We start from the raw sequence: 25,442 nt of genomic DNA, 5'->3' as shown, positions 1-25,442 counted from the left end.
ATTGCCTTATGGGAGCAATGAAAATGGTTAATACGCGCTTTTCTCACCAGTTTTCAGATATTACAATATCCAAGCTTACTAATGTTATCGTGTAAAATATACTAATCTCTGGTAGGAATGCGGGTTTGTTCACAATATGTACAAAAATTTGTACATTCTACTAATTTTGCATTACCAAATGTATTTAGTAGTTTTCGACCGAGGATTTTTCTAAGGGTATGCATTTAGTTCGCTTACGCATTCTAGCACCCTAGCATCTCGTACACTTTCCGTTTGCCGGCCGTTACACGCACACATCCTCACACGTCGGATACAAAACAAACGCGTAAGCGCAACAGCTGTTTGTTGTTTGCATCTATCGTCGGTTTTGTTTATGGCATTCACTTCTCTTGCGAAAAATGCTATAGCTCTGCGCTCGAATCTGTCAAAAGTGCACCAATTGTTCTCGAGCTCGATAGACAAGTAGAAAGTTTTCTGCTGTTCGAAACTAATTTTCGTTTTTAAACCGATGAAAAGTGGCCGTTTTCTGATGATTATTGACAAAAAAGGGTCCTGAACAAAACGCGAAGGAAATGGATTATGTTTATATGAGTGGCGACTCGGTGAATCGGGCGGAAGACATTATAACACTTACGAGTGAGTATTGTTTGCTAAGTGATTTCCACACAACAATGTAATTTACTTTCTGTTCACAGTGTACGATAATGGCCCACCAGCGGGAGATTATTCGGAGGGAGCTTACGGGACATTCGATATCGGTTTTGGTGAGCCGGAACTGCTGGAGCACGGAATGATACTGGCGGACGGTGGAGATCGGTTTGGTGTTTCAACCATTGCATTTGATAGTCGCGAGGAATTGGTCTGGATGGGCAACCAGGGGGGACACGTTACATCGTACTACGGGGGAACACTCCAAAAGTACACATCGTTCCAGGTACACGCGAACGAGGTTGTTCGACAGATTCACACGATTGATTCTGGCATATTGGCACTCACGAATATGACGTTGAGACATCAGATCAGACGGGGCATACCGAAGTTCACGTACCGATCGGAGAAAATGGTCGACACGCTGTGTATGATCGAGCATCAGCCAAACAGAATGCTTATGGGAGGCCATCAGCGAGATTTGATTGATTTTGATGTCGCTACGTGCAGTGAGGTGGGATGTGTTCCTGCTGGACAACACGGATGTGCAATTTTGAGGAGTCATCCTAGGTATCTTTGTGAGGGGGATGCTTTCGGGAGAGTTTCATTGCGTGACCCGAATACTCTCTCCGTGGAACACGAGCTGCTGACGCATTCCGGAAGTTTGTCTGATTTTGACGTACAAGGAAATTATTTGATCTCCTGTGGATTCAGTGGAAGACAAGGAAATCTATCAATCGATCGACTCTTAATGGTTTATGATCTGAGAATGTTGAGATTAGTTTCACCGATTCCAATAATGGTCGAACCGCAGTTGTTGCGATTTTTCCCGACACATTGTTCCCGTTTGGCCGTGGTTTCACCTTTGGGTCAACTTCAGCTGGTGGATACAGTAGAACTTAGTGAACCACGAGTTTGTATGTTTCAGATCAATACGACCGGATCGCCATGCCTCACCTTCGACATCAGCTCTACCGGCCAAGCTATGGCTTTCGGCGATCAATCCGGTCATATTAATTTACTGGCTGCCGTCAAGATTAACACACCATCACTTCAATTCAACTCATTCTCCAGAGAGACAGAATTTGCCGACACAGTTGAACCACTCCCGATGGTCTCAATCACCGATAGCAACTTTCCACTTTCCTCAATTTTGCTTCCACACCTTACAACCGGAACCCGCTGGTTTAGTGATTGGCCTGAGTTTATGAACAGATACGACTATCTCAAACCAAAACCGATAAATCCGGAAATAACAAGCTCCATGAAAATGCAAGGACCGATTGGTTATGCACCGAATCCGAGATCATCGCTCCGAAATCAAATTCCCTATATACTAGACAAAAATTCGCCTGCAAACACAAGTTCCGCTCCGGCCAGTAGCTCCCAGAAAGGAACTGGGGACCAAGGTTTGAAACTTGTCCCAAGACGTTATCGAAAAGTCGAGGTCAAATACAGCAAACTCGGTTGCCAAGATTTCGATTTCGAACAATATAATCAAACAGCGTTTGTCGGACTTGAAGCAAATCTCCCGAATGCATATTGCAATGCCATGCTCCAAGCGTTGTACTTCATTGCTCCGCTGAGAAAAGCTATTCTTACGCATTGCTGTTCGAAGGAGTTCTGTCTCGCGTGCGAGCTTGGCTTCCTGTTCCACATGTTGGATGTTGGATCGTCCAGTCAACCCTGTCAAGCGAGCAATTTCCTTCGGTCCTTTCGAACTGTCCCGGAAGCTGCAGCACTGGGACTTATTCTGTCCTCCGATCGGAGCAGCCACGCAAATATCAACCTGATAAGTCTCATCCAAAATTGGAACCGCTTCATTCTGCACCAGATGCATTATGAGTTGCTGGAAGCTATAAACAAAAATGAGGTTATTGATGGTGTTCGCAAAGTTCCGCTGACGGCTTTGCCGAGGCCATTTATTCCCGGGGCCGAGATGCATTCGCAACAGCAGGAGGAAAGTTTGGACAGCGAAGTGCAGCAGTATGATTCGAACAATGAGAAGTTCCAATTTTTGGAAGCGGAAAATGGTAAGTAAACTCTGCTGTTTGTAATGAACTGGACTGGCCATTGGCAGCAATATCTCAGATTGCAGCGAATTTTGTGGGTGTAAAGACATTGGTCATTGAGGCAACTTTGCATACTTGAAATCTGTTAATAAGAAGTAGACTGCTTTTGAAAAGAGCCAAGATTTTATTTTTACCTAGCTGACCCGGCGAACTTCGCCCCGTCCAAAATTATTTTTTGATATGAATTCTTTCGGACATTTACGTTTTCTTTCGTAACGTTCGTGGGTTCAATCGCAGTACTCTCCATTGATTGATCTTCTCAATTTCCATTTGATTCTTTACAATTCCCATCAACTACTAATTTCCTATTACTACTATCAAAACTCACCACAACAACAACGTCATTGTAGAACATATGAGAATTAATTTTCAAAAGTTCAAAATTTCTACCATGAAATAACATTGATCTACGTGCACAGACAAATACAACAGAACAAAGACGCACTATTTCTTCTTCGGATTTTGCGCGTAGCAACACATTTGGGTTGCATTTTTATTTATATGTTTATATTTATATTAGGCTGTCAAAAAAGTCCCGCGGTATTTCCGCGAGGTGTCGTAAGCGCGTTGCTTGTTGGAAAGGTATTTTTGCGCGCTATAATATAGTCCTTGACAGTGTTTTGTTTGGTTAAGTCGTTCGTGAGTTATAGTGTCGCAAATAAGGAGCAAAATAAAGAGAAAATCCGACATATTTTACAGTACTACTATGACAAAGGCAAAAATGCATCTCAAGCTGCCAATAAAATTTGTGCAGTTTAAGGACCCGATACAGTTTCCATTTCCACCGCACAATGATGGTTTCAACGTTTTCGTTCTGGTGTAGAGGTCGTCGAAGATGCGCCACGCTCCGGAAGGCCTGTCGTCGAAAATTGCGACAAAATCGCTGAATTAGCCGAGAAAGACCGGCATAGTAGCAGCCGTAGCATCGGCCAGGAGCTGGGAATAAGTCATCAAACCGTTATTAACCATTTAAGGAAGCTTGGATTCACAAAGAAGCTCGATGTATGGGTGCCACACACGTTGACGCAATAAAACATCTTTGACCGTATCGACGCATGTGAAACGCTGCTGAATCGCAACAAAATCGACCCGTTTCTGAAGCGGATGGTGACTGGCGATGAAAAGTGGGTCACTTACGACAACGTGAAGCGCAAACGGTCGAGGTCGAAGCCCGCTGAAGCGGCTCAGACGGTGGCCAAGCCCTCATTAACGGCCAGGAAGGTTCTGCTGTGTGTTTGGTGGGATTTTCAAGGAATAATCTATTATGAGCTGCTTCCCTATGGCCAAACGCTCAATTCGGACCTATACTGCCAACAATTGGACCGCTTGAAGGTAGCACTCATGAAGAAGAGGCCATCTCTGATAAACAGAGGCCGCATTGTCTTCCATCAGGACAACGCCAGGCCACACACTTCTTTGGTGACGCGCCAGAAGCTCCGGGAGCTCGGATGGGAGGTTCTTTTGCATCCGCCGTATAGTCCGGACCTTGCACCAAGTGACTACCACCTGTTTTTGTCCATGGCGAACGAGCTAGGTAGTCAGAAGTTAGCCACAAAAGAGGCCTGTGAAAATTGGCTATCCGAGTTTTTTGCCAATAAGGAAGCGAGCTTCTATAACTGGGGTATTATGAAGTAGGCATCTCGTTGGGAACAAGTCATCGAACAAAACGACGCATATTTGACTTAAAACAGATGATTGTAACTAATTTTATGAACAAATGAAAATTCAAGAAAAATACCGCAGGACTTTTTTTTTATTTATTTATATGATGTTTTACAAAAATTGAAAGCTGAAAATCTATAATACCTACAAAATTCTGGTCGAAGGGTGAAATGTAGGAAATCATTCATAAAAAAAATACAAAGAAAATGTAGAAAACAAATTCACTGAAGAACAATTATTTTAAAAATAGAAATTCATTTTTCTCAAAAACGCATTTTTGAAAATTCTCAGAAAAATACCTGTCTTCACAATCAGAAATGCCAACCAAATTATTGGAAAAGCAGGAAAAGTTGAAGAAAAAACCTGAACGGCGTTAATAAGTACCGTTTTGTCTCAAATTCCGAACACTTGACCTTTGTTAGTCATTAAACAGTGTCTCATTAATCAAAATGACACTTTTTCGCGAAATGAATATGATTTTTGGATACATTTCTCCACCAGAAAATTGATTCACAAATACATATTCTTGGGGAAAAACTAAAAATATGTTCGATTACATTTGTCTCAAATTCCGAACAGCAAAAATGCAATTTGAAAAAAAAAACAGAACTTTTGAGCTTTTTTTGCAAATGCTTGTTACCGTTTTGTCTCAAATTCCGAACACTTAAGCTTTTTTGGTCTTTAAACTGTGTCTCATTATTGAAAATAATACTTTTTCGCCAAATTAATGTGGTTTTTGGATATAATAGAGCCTTTTCTTTCACTTAGCTACCATAGAATTCATTTACAAATTCATATTCATGGAGAAAAACTAAATATATGTTTGATTACATTTGTCTCAAATTCCGAACACCCAGAATGCAATTAAAAAAAATCATAACTTTTGAGCTACTAGACCGATTCAGATGATCGATATAACAAATCAAAGCGAATTAGCTATTATTCTTTGAAAAAATATAACACTCCCAAAAATTTGGATATTGTGCTGAAAAAACTTGATTCAAATTCCGAATTTGCTAACGCAAACATTTTATCGCTGGTTTTGACAGTCACTTTTTTACAAATGTTTAGTATTTTAAGTTATATATAGTATAGATACCTGTGAATGATGTAAAAATGAAGCCTACACCACAAAGAATGTCAGTGTGTTTATTATTCAATTATTGAAAATATCCAAGTTCAGTAAATTTACATTTAAAAATGAAGTGTTCGGAATTTGAGACAAAACGATATTTATAGGCATTATCGATACCTGTAAATGATGATAAAATGAAGCGTATATCACATAGAATCTCAGGGTTCTCATTATTCATTTATTTATAATATTAAAGCTCAGTAAATTGAGATTTAAAAATGAAGTGTTCGGAATATGAGACAAAACGGTAAGTACCGTAGCTTTTTTTTTTTATTTTCCCCATCCTGTTTGTGATCATACATTTTAACATTATACTTTTGTTTTACATTTTGTTGGTTGGTTCTTTGTTTTTAAGAGGCTTTAAACTTTGCTGTTCATTCGCCTCTATTACATTTTGTGTCATCCTGACTGTTCTTTATACATGTCTACATAATTTTTGGAAGCTAGAATTCCTTACATATTATTTGTTCCTATTTTATTTCTTAGTTTAGTTTTGTTCAAATTGTTATATGAAAACAATTGTAACGGTTGCTGCGGAATGCGGTAGAATCAAAAATGTTGTAATATTTCTAATTTTCCTCAATTTGGGAAAAGCAAAATTATTGTCATTCCTCTTTAATGACAAAATTAGACCCCAAAAGAAAGAAGCGTCCCTGCGTAAGTTTACAGTGAAGTCAATAAAATCCATCATTCCTCGCTAACAACTTGAAGGAGCTGGATGTGCTATTCATCACTCCTCAAGCATTGTTCTCGAAGTTTTGTTTCTCTTCTCCCCAACGATTTGTTTTTTTTTCTCGTGTGTTCTGTGGTGAATTAGTGCCCAAAGTGCCCAAAGAAGCCGGAACCGAGGAAGCAGTGCCTCTGCAGTAGTCTGGATCGGCGTCTGTAGTGGATAACCATAACGGCACCGTCAAAACGTGGTTGACGCTCAGTTGAGTACAACAATAACGTTATTCTTCTGCTATTGTGTTGTCTCCGTAGCGCGTGGCTTTTGTGTCTCCCTTAATAGGGTAACAGAGCGCTTATCGGAACAACAAATTTATGTAATTATTTTTATTTTATTGAAGTTTTTTTAAAATTTTTTTTTTAACAAGTGAGATAAATAAAAAAATTGTAAAGGTAATAATCGTTCGTTCTAAGAATGGAGGAGGGTGGGGGTCTAGACATGGACATTTCAGACTCCCCCTCGCTTGCTCAAGCAGGGTGTAGTAAGTCCCTTAAACGGACTCCTATGCCCGAAGATTCTTCTTCTGGGGACGAGTCAACTCACACTACCAAGCCCCCCTCCAAAAAAAAGATTGCAAACCTTTCCCCTGATTCCTCCAATACTTCCACCCAATCATCGACATCCCTTCCCCCCTCTGATGTTACTGTCCCCACTCAAACCTTGTCCTCGAATTCCTCTCCTATTGTTTCCGCTCCCCGTGTCAGGGTTCATCCGGACGATGCGCCTGGCCAAGGACCACCTTGGGTTGTTTTTTTCCGGCCCAAACCTAATGGTAAAGCCTTGAGGGTCGTACAGATTATGACAGATCTGAAAAGATACACCTCTGTTTCCGAAATTTGCAAAGTAAGACCGAACAAACTGCGAGTTGTCGTGACTAACCGAAAGGACGCGAACGATATTGTTGCTGCTAAGCATTTCATCCTCGAATATCGAGTTTTTATTCCCTCCCATAACGTAGAAATTGGGGGCGTTATATCTGAAACGGGTCTGACGTTCAAAACTATAGAAAGTATGGGAGTTGGTAGGTTCAAGAGGCTTCCTTCGATGATAGTCAAAATCTTGGAATGTCGCCAACTTGGAAAAGTTACCCAGGAAGGGGAAGAAAAGAAATTTACGCCGTACGACTCGTTTCGAGTCACTTTTGCTGGTGCCGCCCTCCCTGACTACGTTATGGTGGACAAATTGAGGCTGCCGGTGCGACTCTTCGTGCCAAAGCCCATGACTTGCAACAAATGCAAGTCAGTTGGTCATACAGCAGCTTATTGCGCCAACAAGGAGCGCTGTGCCACTTGCGGAGAGCAACATGAGGGGAAATCCTGCAGTGCGACTGAGCATAAGTGTCCATATTGCGGGGGATCCCCACACGTGCTCTCATCTTGTGAAACTTACAAGAGTCGCTGGGATAAACAAAAGCGCTCTTTGAAGGAACGCTCGAAACGCACTTTCGCGGATATTTTAAAGGGCGCTTCTCCACTGGCTCAACAACAACAACCATTACCAACAAACAATGTCTTTGCTTCACTGCCAGTTGACGAATTGGAAGCGGATACAGCTAGCGGGGACACACCGTTTATTTCCAAAGGGAATCCCCGGCGCAAGAATGTGACCACTCCCAAAGTTCAAGAACAAGTCCCCCCGGTGATACCCCCAGCTAGCTTGCCTAAAAAATCGAGTGCAGCGGACAAGCCAAATCAGGTTCCTCCTGGCTTCCGTGGGAATAGTTCACCTTCGAACGACCCAGCACTCGAGGGGACAACAAAAACCCCAACTGTCCCTTTTTCTGCGTCCAGCTCAACTTCCCAATCGGGATTTATAAAGTTGACTGACCTTGTGGATGAAATCTTCACGTGTTTTAATGTTTCCGATTCTATCAGAACCATTGTCATCTCAATGCATCCAGTACTAAAGACAATTTTGCAGCAATTGATGCAAACATGGCCCCTCCTTGCAATGATCATCTCTCTTGATGTCTAATTCAAATAGAGAGGTCGGAGATATCACTGTTTTACAGTGGAATTGTCGTAGTCTTATCCCTAAATTGGATACATTCAAATTTTTAATTCATAACTTCAATTGTGATGTTTTTGCTCTGTCCGAAACTTGGCTTTCTTCGCGAGATGATCTCTCTTTCCACGATTTTAATATTATACGCTTGGACCGTGATGACAGATACGGAGGGGTGCTTTTGGGGATCAATAAGTGCCACTCATTTTTTCGAATTGACCTTCCACCTATTGGAGGGATCGAAGCTGTTGCTTGTCAGGCAAACATCAGAGGAAAAGACCTCTGTATTGTCAGCTTGTATTTGCCTCCGAGAGCTACAGTTAGCCGCAATCAACTTGTTGACATGTGTTCACTCCTTCCTGAGCCACGATTGATCTTGGGAGACTTCAACTCTCATGGAACTGCCTGGGGGGAACCGTACGATGACAATCGTTCATTGTTGATATATGACCTTTGTAACAGCTTCAATATGACCGTTTTGAACACTGGGGAAACAACACGTGTACCTAAACCTCCTGCTAACCCAAGTGCTCTTGACCTCTCGCTTTGCTCGAATTCACTATCGTTAGATTGCAAGTGGAATGTAATCCAGAACCCCAACGGTAGTAATCACTTGCCAATCAAAATTTCCATCACCATTGGGTCGAATTCTTCTGAATCTATAAACATGGCATATGACCTCACAAGACACATTGACTGGAAAAAATATGCGGACGCGATTACTCTAGCCATCAATTCCAGAGATGGTTTACCTCCATTGGAGGAGTATAACTTCCTTTCTCGTTTGATCTATGACAGCGCGGTTCGCGCTCAAACGAAACCCATCCCAGGCTCCACTATTCGTCGAAGGCCTCCCAATCTATGGTGGGATGGCCAGTGTTCCAAGCTTTATGGAGATAAATCGAATGCATTTAAAGTTTTTCGGAAACGTGGAACCATTGAGAATTTTCAAACGTATTTGGACCTTGAAAATCAATTTAAAAACTTGATCAAAGGGAAAAAACGTGCTTATTGGCGAAATTTCGTGGGAGGTTTGTCACGAGAAACGTCAATGAAAAAATTATGGAAAGTGGCTCGAAACATGAGAAATCGCTCTTCAACGAATGAAAGCGAAGAATATTCACATCGATGGATTTTTAATTTTGCACGGAAGGTTTGTCCTGATTCCGCTCCTGGTCAAAAAATTGTTCGAGATATACCACAAGATAGGTGCGATCTTGATTCCGAGTTTTCGATGGTAGAATTCTCTCTTGCTCTCCTTTCTTGTAACAATTCTGCTCCAGGATCGGATAGAATTAAGTTCAACTTGTTGAAAAACCTCCCCGATGTGGCCAAACATCGCTTGTTGAATTTATTCAATAAGTTTCTGGAGTATAATGTTGTTCCAGATGATTGGAGACAAGTACGAGTTATAGCTATTCAAAAACCCGCGTCCGACTTCAATTCGTACCGCCCAATAGCAATGCTGTCTTGTATACGGAAATTGTTGGAGAAAATGATCTTGTTTCGCCTTGATCGATGGGTTGAAACGAATGGGCTACTCTCAGATACACAATATGGGTTCCGCAAGGGCAAGGGTGATTGTCTTGCGTTGCTTTCTTCAGAAATTCAAATGGCTTACGCCGAAAAAAAAAATGGCTTCAGTATTCTTGGACATAAAGGGGGCCTTCGATTCTGTTTCAATAGAGGTTTTGTCGGACAAATTACACTCTCGGGGTCTGCCGCCTCTATTGAATAATATGTTATATAACTTGCTTTGTGAGAAACATTTAAACTTTTCTCACGGAGATTCAGCAGTAAGTCGGGTCTCTTACATGGGCCTCCCCCAGGGCCCCCTTTTGTACAACTTCTATGTAAGCGACATCGACAATTGCCTTACACAAAATTGCAGCCTAAGACAACTTGCAGATGATGGAGTGGTGTCTGTCGTAGGATCAAACGAATCCGACCCTTACAAGATACTTTGAACAATTTTTCAACCTGGGCCATTGGGCTAGGGATCGAATTCTCCACGGAGAAAACAAAGATGGTGGTTTTTTCTAGGAAGCATAGACCAGCAAAACCAAAGCTTCAACTTTTGGGTAAACCGATCACTCATGCTATGTCATTCAAGTATCTTGGGGTCTGGTTCGACTCCAAATGTACTTGGGGGGTCCATATTAGGTATCTGAGTAAAAAATGTCAACAAAGAATAAACTTTCTCCGTACAATTACCGGCACCTGGTGGGGAGCCCACCCAGAAGATCTTATAATGTTGTATCGAACAACTATTCTCTCAGTGATGGAGTATGGCAGTTTCTGTTTTCAATCAGCTGCCAAAACACACCTCATTAAACTCGAGCGAATTCAGTATCTTTGTCTCCGTATCGCGTTGGGATGTATGCCCTCAACGCATACCATGGGTCTCGAGGTTTTGGCAGGCCTACTCCCACTAAAAGATCGCTTCAATTTATTATCTCTTCGGTTCTTCATCCGGTGTAAGGTCATGAACCCATTGGTGATCGGAAATTTTGAGCAGCTGATCGAGTTAAATTTTCACTCCGGATTCATGAGTTCATATAATGAATTCATCTCCATGCAGGTTGATCCTTCTTCGTATATTCCCAACCGTGTTTGTTTCCCTGACTACATCAATTCCTCTATGCAATTTGATCTGTCCATGAAGCAAGATATCCATGGATATTCAGATTACCAACGATCGAGGATCGCTCCAACGATCTTCGATGAAAAGTATGGGGGTATCAATTGTGATAATATGTACTTTACTGATGGGTCCACTGTACTTTACTAAATGAGTCCACAGGATTTGGAGTGTTCAACGAATTTTTTAGCACCTCACACAGTCTTCAGAATCCTTGCTCAGTGTATATTGCTGAGTTGGCAGCAATTCACTGGGCGCTGGACAGCGTCGCCTCACGACCTGTTGAACACTATTACATTGTAACGGATAGTCTTAGCTCTGTCGAAGCTATCCGTTCAGTGAGGCCGGAAAAGCACTCGCCGTACTTCCTTGAGAGAATACGAGAAATTTTGAGTGCTTTATCCAGACGCTGTTATGTCATTACCTTTATCTGGGTCCCTTCACATTGCTCCATTCCGGGTAATGAGAGGGCTGACTCATTAGCAAAGGTAGGTGCAATTGAAGGCGATATTTATCAGCGTCAAATCGCCTTCAATGAATTTTATTCTTTAGTCCGCAAAAATACCATCGCTAACTGGCAACGCAAGTGGAATGAAGATGAATTGGGCCGGTGGTTTCACTCGATTATCCCTAAGGTTAGCCTCAAACCATGGTTCAAAAGTCTGGACTTGAGTCGGGACTTTATTCGCACCTTCTCCCGACTCATGTCCAATTACTGTTCGTTAGATGCGCTACTCTTTCGTTTCAATCTTGCCAGCAGCAATCTCTGCGTTTGTGGCCAAGGTTATCACGACATCGAGCACATTGTTTGGTCGTGCGAGGTGTATCTTGTCGCCAGATCGAATTTAGAAAACTCCCTTCGGGCCCGAGGAAGACAGCCCAATGTGCCGGTGAGAGATGTGTTGGCTCGGTTAGACCTTGATTACATGACCCAAATATATGTTTTCCTTAAAACTATCGATCTTCGTGTGTGATTGTCCCTATGTCTTCATACCCTCCTTTTCATCCATTGCGAGCGATTGCCCCCCTTGGTATGAACAATAAAATAAGTTGAAATGTAAATATACAATAGATATACGAATAGATTTAAGAATTGAGTGTGATCATCAACATTGTAACAATTCCCTTATATCCCATCCCCTTCCTGAAAGAATATGTCACCCTTCTAAACTCGAGTAAACCAAGAGTAATCGGTTTTCCACCTTACTAACCATAGTGTTAGGAAAATTGTATATGTATAGTTTTAAAAAATACATTTAAGAATTCGGCTCCTTTAAACTAATGTAACTGAGCCTGTAAAAATAAACGATTTATAAAAAAAAATAAAATCCAGATTTCGGATCTCCCTAAATTCATTATCGATATCCTGAATATAAATTCGATCGCAAATATTAGACTTTGTAGAAGGGGAACAATTGACATATGCTTCCTTTCTATGATATTATTTGGATCAATTGTCGTCATATTGATGATTAAAGAATCATTGATATTGAATCGTTTTAGAACTTGATTACAAAGTGCAATGTAAAAACTTATCGTGAACGTCTTAAATTCAGTTACGGCGTTGTCTAATTTTACATAAGGAACTTTCCAATGAAATTCATCGCTTGGCTGACGATCGTAGCTTTTTCAAGGGTTTCAACTCTAAGAGAGTTTGGATGTCAGCAAACTTACTATTTCGTAACGTATTATAGCTGAGATATGAGTAAATATTCTTACACAGCTGCTCGATTCTCACAGGCCTATGTTTATATGCATATAATGCACACAACGCGATACTATGGCAAACAAGTCTGAGCACAGAAGACTATAATTTGGGGGAATACAACACTTGAAAATGATGAAAAAATAAAAGAAAGCTGGACAATACCGTAAAATTGAAAAAAAGCTGGAGCTTTTTTGCTTTTGGATGATTTGCTGGCATGCTTTAAAAAAAAACTGACAATATCCTGGAAAAACTGGGAAGTATAAATCTGATACCAATGGTGTGCAAGCATGATGTTCACAAAAGGTACTAAATCAGCATCTGCTGGATGATTTAAACTTCAAATGAGGGGCGCATTAACATTAATAGAAGGACTTTATAAACCTTTGAAACATGTGAATTCCTGAAAAATATCCTGTAAAACAGCTGTAGACCATGAAAAAGACAATATCATTTAATTTACTCGTAACATTTTTATGTTCAAATTTTCGCGTTTGACAAGTTTTTGATGTGTTTCTAAATAGAAAAAAAAACTTCGCGGAATATGTCAATCACGATAATTTATACACAAAAATGTGACAAGTTAAACATTAATATAATTTTTCAAAGAAAACATGAAAAAGTTGTTGTTAGGATAACTCTTCCCCTGTAGCTGTGCCCTTCTTCCGATATATTTCGTAAGGGCTATTCATGACTTTTTTTTGAGAATTTAAAAAAAACGTTTTTGATCAAAATGAATTACAATTTGATTTTTTTTTTTAATTTTTTTTATGTTTTTTATGAAAAAAAACCCAAAATTTAAAAAAAATCTCACTCAAAAAACCATAAGACCGAAAAAAAAGTTGGACAAATGAAATGTAGGAAATTGTTTGAATTTTCATGAAAACTATCATAAAAATTGAAAAAAATTACACTGAAAAAACATTTTTTTTAAATCTAAATTCATTTTTCCTAAAACCATATATGTTTTTAAATTCTAAAAAAAAAAATATATGAATAGCCCTTATAATTTCCAACAAGACATCCATACATCGGAAGAAGGGCACTGCTGAAGGCAAAGAGTTATCCTAACAACAACTTTTTCATGTTTTCTTTGAAAAATTACTATTAATTTTTAACATTTTAATGTAGAAATTATCGTGATTGACATATTCTGCGAAGTTTTTTCTATTCAGAAACACATGAAGAACATGTCAAACGTGACAATTTAAACACAAAAATGCAACGATTAAAACATTATTTTTTTAGGAGTCTCTATACAAAAATGCTATACATTCAAGAAACTATAAAAGATTAAATGTTGACGTCTTCGATAAAAGTTCATATTTTAATAAGATTTAAAACTTTGTCGAATACACTATACTGCCGTTCTACGCATAGTTGTCCCATGTTACTTAATGAAAATTTTCACTTTTTCATAAAACGATGTGCTTTTATGCCTAATCTTCCGGAAAAACACAAAAAAGTTATTTTTTCCCAGCATTAAGGAGGTACCTCGAAAAGTGGAAAGTCGAAAAAATCGAATTTTTGTTTTTTTCATTTTTTTTAGACTTATGCCCTCAGAAATGTTGTCCTAAAAGGATTTTTCGATATTTTATTTCGTTGCAAAGTTACAACCAAAAGTATGAAGTCACCTCAAGGCATATAGTATTGCTGTGCGAATTTTTAAAAGCGTATGCGTCCCGGTCGCCCACGTATGATCACCACAATGAAACCATCCACTTCGAAGCGAGCGTATGTTTCACCCTCTGATGTCAGGCATGATAGAATGAATCATTTTCCAGATACTCCGAAAAGAGGACTTGCAAAAACCCGAGACGCCCATCGGAAACGCAAGTCATATAAGGTTCACCGGGGCAAGTTGAAACGATTTTTTCGAAGTTCAACTTGAAAGTTATTTAAAAAAATCACTAAATCACTAAATTGAAATCTGTTTGCAGCATATACAAGGTATTACAGATGACTTTCGACAACAAATAGAGATTCACGCTGGATGTTTCAAAAATATCAACTTTGAAAATGTTTAGTTTTTATATACATTATTTTAATTTGTCCGTAGAGCGGGGTATGTTGAAATGCGGAACTATCGTGAGTTTGATGTGCGGTTTTGCTTCTCGAACTATCTAAAACTGATTTAAGAAACGGTAAATTGAAAGAATTACAGAATTAATATACGAAACCATAACATCAAGATAGTATTCTTGACACTAGCCACTTTCAGGTCAGATTAGAAGCACTCAAAACGGCCACTAATGAGGTTTATGGGATTATTCAAATATTAAAATACAGTAGAACCCCGATTATCCGCGAAATAGTCGGGCTAGATCACCGCGTATAACGAAAATCGCGGATAACGCAATAAGGCTAGGCGCAAATTGAGAAGCATATAGCGCTCGTAAGCGAACACGAGGCTACCAACACTACTCATACGTGCCACAAACGTAGCGTGATGGAGCGCATATTGGGTCGCAGTTTTGTCCCATAACGTGCCACTCGTATACAATGTCTGATTCACACAGAGTTGCACGATATATTCATTTACTAACACAACCACCTGACCGGTACAACCATACAGTGCAAAACTCACGACGCTATATGATCGTTCACCAACACAACCACCACAACCGGCACGACCAGCACGAGAAACTGTGCTTCAGCCACAGCTTCGCGCGAGTAGTGTCTCACAAGCGTTCCACCGTCTCGCGTCATCTGGCCAATTTGCGCCATTCTATCTGTTTTCATTAGCCACAAAAACAGGCGTTATATCGCGCCAAGTTACTCGCGCTATACGCGTCTCAATTTGCGCCTGGCCAAAAGGACTAAAAATGAGGTACAAACACGAAAAAAAAGATATTTTAGCATGAAAACTATGTTTAATCAATACAGAAATTGTAGAACTATCTATCTGTAAGGTCTGTTACATCAGTGATCAGATAATGTGAAAGCCATGATCAAAACAAAAGAGCAAGACTCTACCAGTCACTGACAAATTTCGGGACGGTTACTAAGAGTGCTCATACACTGTTTGACCGAAGCCAAATATTTGACTCTTTTTAAAAGATAAAATTTGGTCGACGTGTACTGATCAAATATATGCTACACAAAACACAACAAGCAGATATTCAATTTTTGGATGCCTCGAATACTTTTTTAGTCTGTTCTTCGAACCTGTCGGTACGTGGTTAGGTTACCTTGAATATTTCAGTCGATTTTATCCATGTTCGGTGTTTGACATTGTTGAATATTTAAGAGTGGCAAACAAAAAAGTGTTTGTACAAATATCAAATGAAACTTTATCTGTCAAAATATATCAAATATTTGACCTCCGGGCAAACAGTGTACGGCCACCTTAAGAATTACTAATGGCGGGTTTACATTAGGGAGATCTATAGCTATAGATGGATTTATTCACGTGAAAATAGGTGTAAACGGGTGAGAATAAATATGATACACTTATTCGAGGTATATATAACTTGAATAAATTCAGCATATGTAAACGCTTGTGCATTTCTCACTGGTGAGAAATCACTAAAGTTGGATGCAGTTCTACTTTAGGTGAATAAATTCACCGAAAATATGAATACATTCATTATAGAAGTTCACGCTAGTGTAAACGGTTGATGCGATTTCTATAAACCTCATCATATTTCTTCACATGAATATATCACTAGTCTAAACCCACCCTAAGGAACTCGCATTCGCGGATAATCGAGGTTCTACTGTATTACGTAAGGTCCCAAAAAGGAGGGAGGGGATTGCTTGTGGAAACTTGTTTAGGAATAAATACAACTATATCAAAACATTTTTATGCAAATGACCATTTGTTACATGTTATGTAGAGAAGAGGGAGTTTAAAATAGTAAAAAAAGGAAGTGGGTTATATCTGTGGTATAACCGCAAGGTTGACGTAAGACTACCGTTGATTTAGTGATCATTTGTTTGAAGTTGAATCTGAATCCAATCTGAATGAATGAATAAATGGATATTTGGGGGAATTCGAAAACGAGAGCATTACGTTGGAGGCACAAGGTTTTATGCAGGTTTTATGAAGAATAATCTTCAGAAGCTTTCCTGTTAATTGCACTTGATTGAAAAATCACAAAACGAAATGCATTTGATCGCAGTATTATATGGATAGAAAACATTAAAATAAACTCTTTCGCTTGAATGTAGTTTTCAATTCCAAAGGGAACTGGCAGATTATTTCTCAGCAATGATAACATCTTTCCGGATTCTTCTCGATGCTCGATGCCCGTCAGTGGTTAATGCTAACTCGATAATCACCAAACGAAAAGAGTTACGCGCGTGTATGTGTGTGTGATGGCTGATCCGATGCATCAAACGGAACCAATTTTCGATGCTGGTACTCTCTTGGTAGCCTATTCAGTGGCATCACTCTTCTCCCGATGGATTCCCTTCTGGCCTAAGGTGCACAAACAGGCTCTTAGTGACACCGTTCATCAGCGCTATCATGATGTACGAAGTTAGCTTCGTCATAACAGCAACAACATGCTCTAATCGCTGTTCCATTATAACTGAGTGGATTTCCGAGCGGCGCTCGCTTATATACCGATTAATGATTTCAATAGCCTGTTTTGAAAGCAAGGCTATTGAAACCAGTTTTTGGATCAATAAGTAACAAGCATATAACGCGTAGACATTTTGTCTTTCGAATGAAGTGTTTATCGTACCATTCCGTTCAGTTGTTTAGGAGCTATTAACGCTCAAAACCTCGTTCTCCGGCGTAACGCTTCCGTTTTCGAAACTTTGAAATGCGTTACGTAACATTTGAACGACCCCTAGTTGCAAAATTAACAAATTTTACTTGTATCATGCCTGTGTATTCATACATTATGTAATACAAACTGAGGAACGAAATATGAATGATTCTTATTTTTTTAATTTATTATCATTCATTCATACAGCAATCACCGACAAATAACGTCTGGCATCTGCAGTAATGTTTAAAAAATAGTCGATTTTCATTGGCTTCATCCTACCCCAGGGTTGAAAACAAATCGTGTGAGTTAAAATGCTCAGAACTATACGGAAAATATTTTTCAGTTTAGTTTTCAAAACCACTACACTTAATTATCCCTATTTGATTACCTGACGTACGATTCTGGCGATATTTTTGAAGAAATCAGCGTTTTTGGACCGATTGAGTCAGCGCGCAAAAATGTTTGTTTTGATTTCACGGAACAAGAAAAGTAAACAAAGGCGCGGATTGCCTTAGAGCATTCCAATATTCCAATATAGGTTGCCATAAGGTGATGTTTATTATATATATTTTTATCACGTCATTCCTAGTAAAAATTATGATTTCCGTTTTAAAATACCCCGAATTTCTACTTGCCCCGGTGTACCTGACCTTAAATGCGACATCAATTTACACCTGCAGCTAAATCAGAATTGTTTTTTGTGCTTTCCATCATAAGGAATAACTATTGCGAGCAGTTCAAAAGAAAAATGATTTTTTTCGACCGAATGCCCAACCCCGCATTAAGGCTAATTACTGGTTTTGTGCCATTAATAAAAAAAATCCGTGACTCTCATAAAAAATATGATCTACTATAGATTGTTCACGTAAATGAAAAAAACTGGGTTAAGAGGGTTAACTTGATTGTTTCTATTAACCAAATAAAAGCTCTCCAACTGCTCTACAATTTGTTTTTTGACACCGAACTTCTATCTTTCCCAATTTCGCTGTAATACCGTTATAAACAGCGAAATATATATATATATATATATATATATATATATATATATATATATATATATATATATCAAACCGTTATTAACCATTTGAAGAAGCTTGGATTCACAAAGAAGCTCGATGTATGGGTGCCACACACGTTGACGCAAAAAAACATCTTTGACCGTATCGACGCATGTGAATCGCTGCTGAATCGCAACAAAATCGACCCGTTTCTGAAGCGGATGGTGACTGGCGATGAAAAGTGGGTCACTTACGACAACGTGAAGCGCAAACGGTCGTGGTCGAAGCCCGCTGAAGCGGCTCAGACGGTGGCCAAGCTCTCATTAACGGCCAGGAAGGTTCTGCTGTGTGTTTGGTGGGATTGTCAAGAAATAATCTATTATGAGCTGCTTCCCTATGGCCAAACGCTCAATTCGGACCTGTACTGCCAACAACTGGACCGCTTGAAGGTAGCACTCATAAAGAAGAGGCCATCTTTGATAAACAGAAATAAATAAATAAAAAAAATAAATAAATTAATCAAGTAAATAAAACCAAATTTGGCGTGTGAAGGTTTTTCGATGCAATAAATGATTCTATGGTGGTTAGATACTCCTCCTCCCTCTCTTAGGAAAGAGGGAGGGGGGTCTGCCATACAAATAAAGCACAAATTTCTGTATTACTCGAAAACTAATCAAGCAAATTGAGCCAAATTTGGGATGTAAGGGTTTTTGGGTGCAATAAATGTTTCTATGATGGCATGATACCCCTTCCTCCTCTGGAAAGGAGAGGGGTCCCATAAAATTATGCACATATTTCAACCAAACATATTCCAACCCAACATGACAATTGAAAATTTTCGGAAAACTCTGAAGGAAAATGAGAAAATTCGAAAAATTTATTCCGCATATGTTCTACAATTACATATTGACAAGCGTTGTTAGTCCATTTGATGTTTGTGGTAACGAAATTGGTCTTCGTTCGAAAGTGGAAATGGATTTTAATGTGATAAAACGCACTTCTATATCGTCTTCTATCTATATAAATAAAAATGGATCTGCCGAATGTGTTGAAAAAGCAATACTCGAGAAAGGAATTGTCCGATTTAGGCCTGTCTTTATTCTATCATATTTTCTGTATCAAACTTTTTTTTCCAAGTAACGGACAAATTTTGCACGAGAATTATGTCTGAAAATAATCGAATATTATAATGTCGAGTTTTGGTAGAAGCACTGAAAAATTATAGTAAATAATACTTTTAAAGGGTAGATTAGAAGATCAATTTATGAACAGTTCTGCGATTGGACACATGAACGTGCACTTAGTAAGAAAACGTGGATGTGATAACGAAAAATAAATTTTGGGCGTGACGAAGTTTGCCGGGTCAGCTAGTAGTCAAATACATTTAATCTTAACATTGAAATAAAATGAAAAATATTTTTATATGATCGAGTCCCACCTGTATTATAGTTTTTGAGTTATAATTTTTAGTACAAAATTATGGAAAAAACAACTTTTTTTTGGAAAAAAAAGTAACCTAATTCTGTTTTGAAGATTTCAAGTTTGCAAAGTTACTTATATGACCCATGTTTCTACACCCACAAAGTTTCACTGCTATCTGAGGTGGAGCAGCCAACTCCTAAGACGATTTAGCATGAAATTCGTCATGTAAATCATACAAATTTCATTGTATTTTTAGACTTTGACCCAATGGGTGCGATGGACAGTGGTCCATATCCAGCGGAGCAAACCCAACCCACAAACACTCGCTGCAATAAAGATGAAACTGAAATCAGACGTCTCTTTGGTACGTATCAAAAATCGACCCACCGTTGTTTGAAGTGCAATAGCGAACGGGTCAAGAACAACATCCTTCTGGTGTGTAACTTGCTGTTCCCAACGAACGCCAACAACAAAAACATCGACGGCACATTTGCTTCGATTCTCAAGAATTCACTATCCGTTGAAAAGACGACACCGGCTTGGTGCGAAAAATGCAATAAGTTTACTCCTACGAGCCAAAAGAGCCGCGTCACCAACCTGCCGGAGATAATCTCCATCAATTGTGGTTTGGAAGCAGAGGAAGATTTGGAATACTTGAAGAAACAGATGAATCGCCCATTCACTCAGGTTGGCGCCGCATCCGCTTCACCTTCGGAGAATGACTCTCGCAATGGAAATGCTGGCAGTTCGGGTAATGGAAAAATGTGCCGCTACGGGATGAATTGCTCGCGAGTTGATTGTCACTTCTCGCACCCGAAGTAAGTTCTTCAGTTGCCACCAGAAACTAGTCAGAAACTGATTGATGTTTATATGCCGTTGTTTTAGGAAAACATCCCACGCTGTGACCATTACGAGTCCACCGAATCAAGGGCAGCAAAAATCCTGGTTCCCGCTTTACTTCCGTATGACACTGGACAACAAGGAGAATCTAGATGTTGGTTCACTGAAGAGTGCCTCCAGCAGTAGCGACAGTTCGGAGTCCCATGATGTTGGAGCAAAGGAAGGTGAGTGCACTGTTGAAGAAGCTCAGTTTGATGAATCAATATATGCATGTTCTTTGTTCACAACAGACAAACTCATCCGAAAGGCGAAAAACTACAGTCTATCGGCAGCTATCTGCTACATCGACGATGGTGCCCAGCGCAACTTGATTGCGCTCATCCACGTGCCTAAAAGTTATCACGAAATGAGACAGCAGCGAGGCGCTGCTGGCGTCGGTGACACATCGTCCGGGTCGGACTATCTCAATGGCAATTGGTACATCTTCAATGACTTCAGTGTTTCCCCTGTCTCGGTTCAGGAAGCAGTTTGGTTCACGCTAGACTGGAAGGCACCCTGCGTTCTGTTCTACACGAGCACCTCGCTCAGGGATGAGGAAAGAGAAAATAACGAATGCTTGACCCAATATGTTAACCCATTCACGAATGACCTCTTCATGGAAGCGAATGACGAAGGCGAGGGCGACAAGAATTTCAAAATGCTAGCCCCGCATGAGATCTTCCGGCCGGGTGATTTGGTGGCGATGGATGCCGAGTTCGTCACGCTAAATCCCGAGGAAAGCGAAATACGATCGGACGGTAAAATGTCCACCATCAAACCGAGTCACATGAGCGTGGCCAGGATAACGTGCATTCGCGGGCAAGGACCGGACGAAGGAATACCATTTGTGGATGATTACATTTCCACCCAGGAGCAGGTGGTGGATTATTTGACGAAATTCTCCGGCATCAAACCGGGCGATTTGGATGCCAACTTCAGCAACAAGAGGCTCACGACGTTGAAGAATTCGTACCAAAAGCTTCGTTATCTGGTTGATTCGGGTGTTATTTTTGTTGGGCATGGATTGAAGAATGATTTCCGCGTGATTAACATAATCGTTCCGCCAGAGCAAATCGTGGATACGGTGTGCCTGTTCCATTTGCCACACCACCGGATGGTATCACTTCGCTTCCTGGCGTGGCAATTTCTGGGAATCAAGATCCAATCGGAGACGCACGATTCGGTGGAGGATGCCCGAACCGCACTTTTGCTGTATAATCACTATCTGAAGCTCAATGCGAAGGATGAACTCACGATGGCACTCTCGAATCTGTACGAAACTGGTAAAAAGTTGCAGTGGAAGGTACCCGATTGAGGGACAAGTTTCTGAGGCACTCAAAGGATGGTGATATCAGTATTTTTTTTAATCAAAAACGAAGATACAAGTTATGCGACGGCATTTTCTGATTCTGAAAGAGTTTTTTTTTCTTATATTTTACGTACTGATATGATGATGTCTGGCATTCATTTTTTCTCATTTCAAAAAGTTATCACATCTATTAAATATTCATATATGTTAAAAATCTGTGTTGAAACGTAGTAGTAATAAATGTAAAGTTCACACCATTATGTGACGTTACTGATAATTTACTGCTTTCAGTTCTTTAGCGTTATTTTCTCTTTCCGTATTATATAAATCCTTGAACGTCAGATAAGTCAATCCTTTTGCGTGAAATCTCTAATATGTGGCCCTATAATAATCAGTCCCAGTGTAGCTTTTGTATTATAAACATAAAATGTTGTGATATTATGCTACTACTTCGATAAACAATTTGTACTGATGCTTATTTATCAAAGTCGTGAAAAATAGAAACTCTTTCAACATTATTTGATACTATAGTTGTATGTTGAGTGCCAGTTATAGGCCAGAAAAGTCACATCCACTATCAAATCGTAGATGTCGGGGTCGAGAGCCATTCGAAATTCCAAAGTTCATAACACTTTATTCATTACTATTTGAATGAAATTGTAGGAAACACACGTATTTCATTCCCTGAGGTAATCATCAAGTTTAAGAAGGAACGGGAGTTCAAGTTTTAGAGGAAATAACAATCCAATGGGACGAGGTTTCATGAACACGGTGTTCTATCTAGTCATAGCTTAATTTTTACGATTTGTCCAAAATACGAAATTTTGTATTTTCACTGCGATCAGACAACAAAAACACTATGAGCAATCATCTGAATGCGTATTATTTTCATTTATAATGGTAATACATTCCATTATTAGATAAGATCTTGTTCGCAACAGAATTTCCCACTCCATGGTCGCAATTCTCAACCTCGTGCTACTCAGATTCTCGCCATACAACAAATCTGCTTTATATTGGCTATATAACGGTAGAAGAGGAGCTGTAATAAAATTCTGTAGACGACAATATTGATTGCGAAGTAGTTTTTACACTAAAGCTTGTGTACTTTTGATAAATAGAACAAATCACCCCTTCTTCCCACTCCTCCGGAAACTGTCCAGCATTCCAGATCCTGATTATCAACCACCAATGCACACATTGTATAAGTTTCCTTGAATTGAATTGTTATGAAATTTAGATTCCATGTTAGACGTGGTATGCTACCGGGTATTTGTTATAGTCTTTCAATTCTATTATTTTGAATAAGTAGAAAAGAACATTCGTATTTCGAAAACGTGGAATGGTTTCCAAGCCTCGCTATTCTAGAAGAGAACATTTGACTAAGTCAATCGGCAATCACGCCGCAAATCGACACTTTTCTCCTTTAAATTGAATAGAATTTTTTGAAGAAAATTGATAAAATAGGCACCTAAATATAAATATAGGATAGTATGAAAAATCATAAAACAAAAACCATAAAAATATAATTTCAATACATTTCTATTCATTTATATTTCGGATGGTTTTTTACTGTTTCTTAAGAAACCCATATTCTTCAAATAAGCATTGCTAGGTTATGTAAAAGTTGTCTACAAATAAAGTTCGACCTTCACTTAATAATTCATTCACATGTTGAATGTGGACGTTTTCGGTCAACAAGCTTTCTTCCGCTCGTATCTCATGCAGATATACTATCGCGAAGCATGTTTACGCTTCAGAGGACCACAGTTTGAATAAATTTGTGTCATCCATTCCCTCTATTCTTTTATCATTGCTTTATTCCTTATTATTGTTTCTCTCTTATTTTTCTGGTTATTTTCTAACTACCGACAGGCGAATTTGGACCTTGTAAGAAACTCAGCTGAATGTGTTAATATCCCACTGTAGCTTGTTAGTTTGCCGTTTGTAGTAACAAATTATGACGGGGTACGAAAAATCAGATTATTTACGAAAAAGTTGTAAAAATTTTATGGGTTGTTTCCAGCAAACGACTATGTTAGATGCTTGTTTTGAGCGGCACAGTTCAAGGAGATTGGACCAATCCGAACGTAGGATTTTTGTTCAGATTAAGATTCACATTCCAATTGCTCAATAGTTTGTCCAAAAACATTTTTGTACAAATCGAACAACCATAATGATATCCATATCGATTATTTCTACAGTGTAATGTCGAGATGCAGCTCTTCTCCGATAAATTTCAATATGTAACTGTTTTTAACGAATGCGTTGATTTCATTGTCTGTTTGTATGTTGGATATGAAATTTACCGACAACCATTAAAACGCGTAAAGATAACAGGAATGGAAGAAACTAAACTTCCCGGAAAATGTTGGAAAAAAAAAGACGGGTGGGTAATGTCGGGGACATAACCGGAGTTACGTAGGACTATACAAAGGGGACAGCTTTTGTTAAATATATATTTTAAATATATTGTTTTATTTTCTTCTCCTACGTGAATACCTACCTATCTACCTGAAAAATGGATTAGTTTACTTTTTACTCTTTATGAATATGTTGATGGTTCTTAAAAGAACCTTTGGTGTTGTGTTTTTGTTATCACTCGATATTCCCATCTTGTTCGGTTAAACCTTCCTGTTTAGCTATTGCGTTTGCCACTCGCCACAGCTTTCACAGTTGGAAAATTTCTTCCCATCCAGCTTGGGACAAGTGGTTCAGTAAATTACATTTAATGCGACGTGCCGGAGAAACACTTTGCCACTCACTGAAACTAATTGTTGCCTTGATGAGCGCCGAACCGAAGCTGCTCAGTTCTTGATGCGGGTTTTCTGATTGTCGTGAGCAGCTTTGCAAGCCAACTCGAGCACTCCGACGGCCGAAACTCTATAATCGCTGTTAGGTATACTGGTGCTCCGGCACCAATCCGTTCGGCCTAGTTACCCTTGCGGAGCAATCAGTGAATGCGACCAACAGGGAACTGGAGACCTGCACGGTTCGAGTGAGACTTTGCCTTTCCCTTAACTTGTCCTCCTTTGTTACGTCCACGATGCCGATGCCGTACAACCACACGGGTTTACGGTTTGAAAGAAAATAAGATATTTTGTTGGGGTCCGCGTGTTTTATACTCTAGCGGTACACACTCACAGGATAGAGACAAATCGGCAGACTCAGCCAGAGGGGCGAGTCCAACGAGACGAACGAATGAGCGTTAAAAGGGAGCGATGGCAAAAAAATACATTCATTACGATTTGTTCGCTCGTAGGATTCACATGCAGGCTAAAAAGGGTCCTTTTCAGGATCACAAAATTATCTTCAATCTAAAGAGTTTATTGTTTTGTTATTACTCGATATCCCCATCTTGTTCGGCTAAACCTTTCTGTTTAGCGATTGCATTTGCCACTCGCCACAGCTTTCACAGTTGGAAAATTTCTTTCCATCCAGCTTGTGACATATTGTACAGTAAATTACACTCAATGGCACGTCTAACCGGAAGATATAGGGGGTGAAATGGAAATCTAG

General features: G+C 39.5%; 1 protein-coding gene across 1 annotated transcript; it reads left to right on the top strand.

Moving 5' to 3' along the window:
* Positions 1-422: 422 nt before the first annotated feature.
* On the top strand, positions 423-22,200 carry LOC129769142 (PAN2-PAN3 deadenylation complex catalytic subunit PAN2). Its single transcript, XM_055771222.1, has 5 exons — positions 423-636; positions 696-2,681; positions 19,992-20,553; positions 20,621-20,799; positions 20,866-22,200. The coding sequence occupies exons 1-5, from the start codon at positions 573-575 to the stop codon at positions 21,927-21,929; spliced, it is 3,855 nt and encodes a 1,284-aa protein (XP_055627197.1). The 5' UTR covers positions 423-572; the 3' UTR covers positions 21,930-22,200.
* The last annotated feature ends 3,242 nt before the right edge of the window (positions 22,201-25,442 follow it).

Source organism: Toxorhynchites rutilus, chromosome 2 (genome assembly GCF_029784135.1).
Source record: "Toxorhynchites rutilus septentrionalis strain SRP chromosome 2, ASM2978413v1, whole genome shotgun sequence".
Lineage (NCBI taxonomy): Eukaryota > Metazoa > Arthropoda > Insecta > Diptera > Culicidae > Toxorhynchites > Toxorhynchites rutilus.
This window is presented reverse-complemented; position numbering and strand designations above follow the sequence as displayed.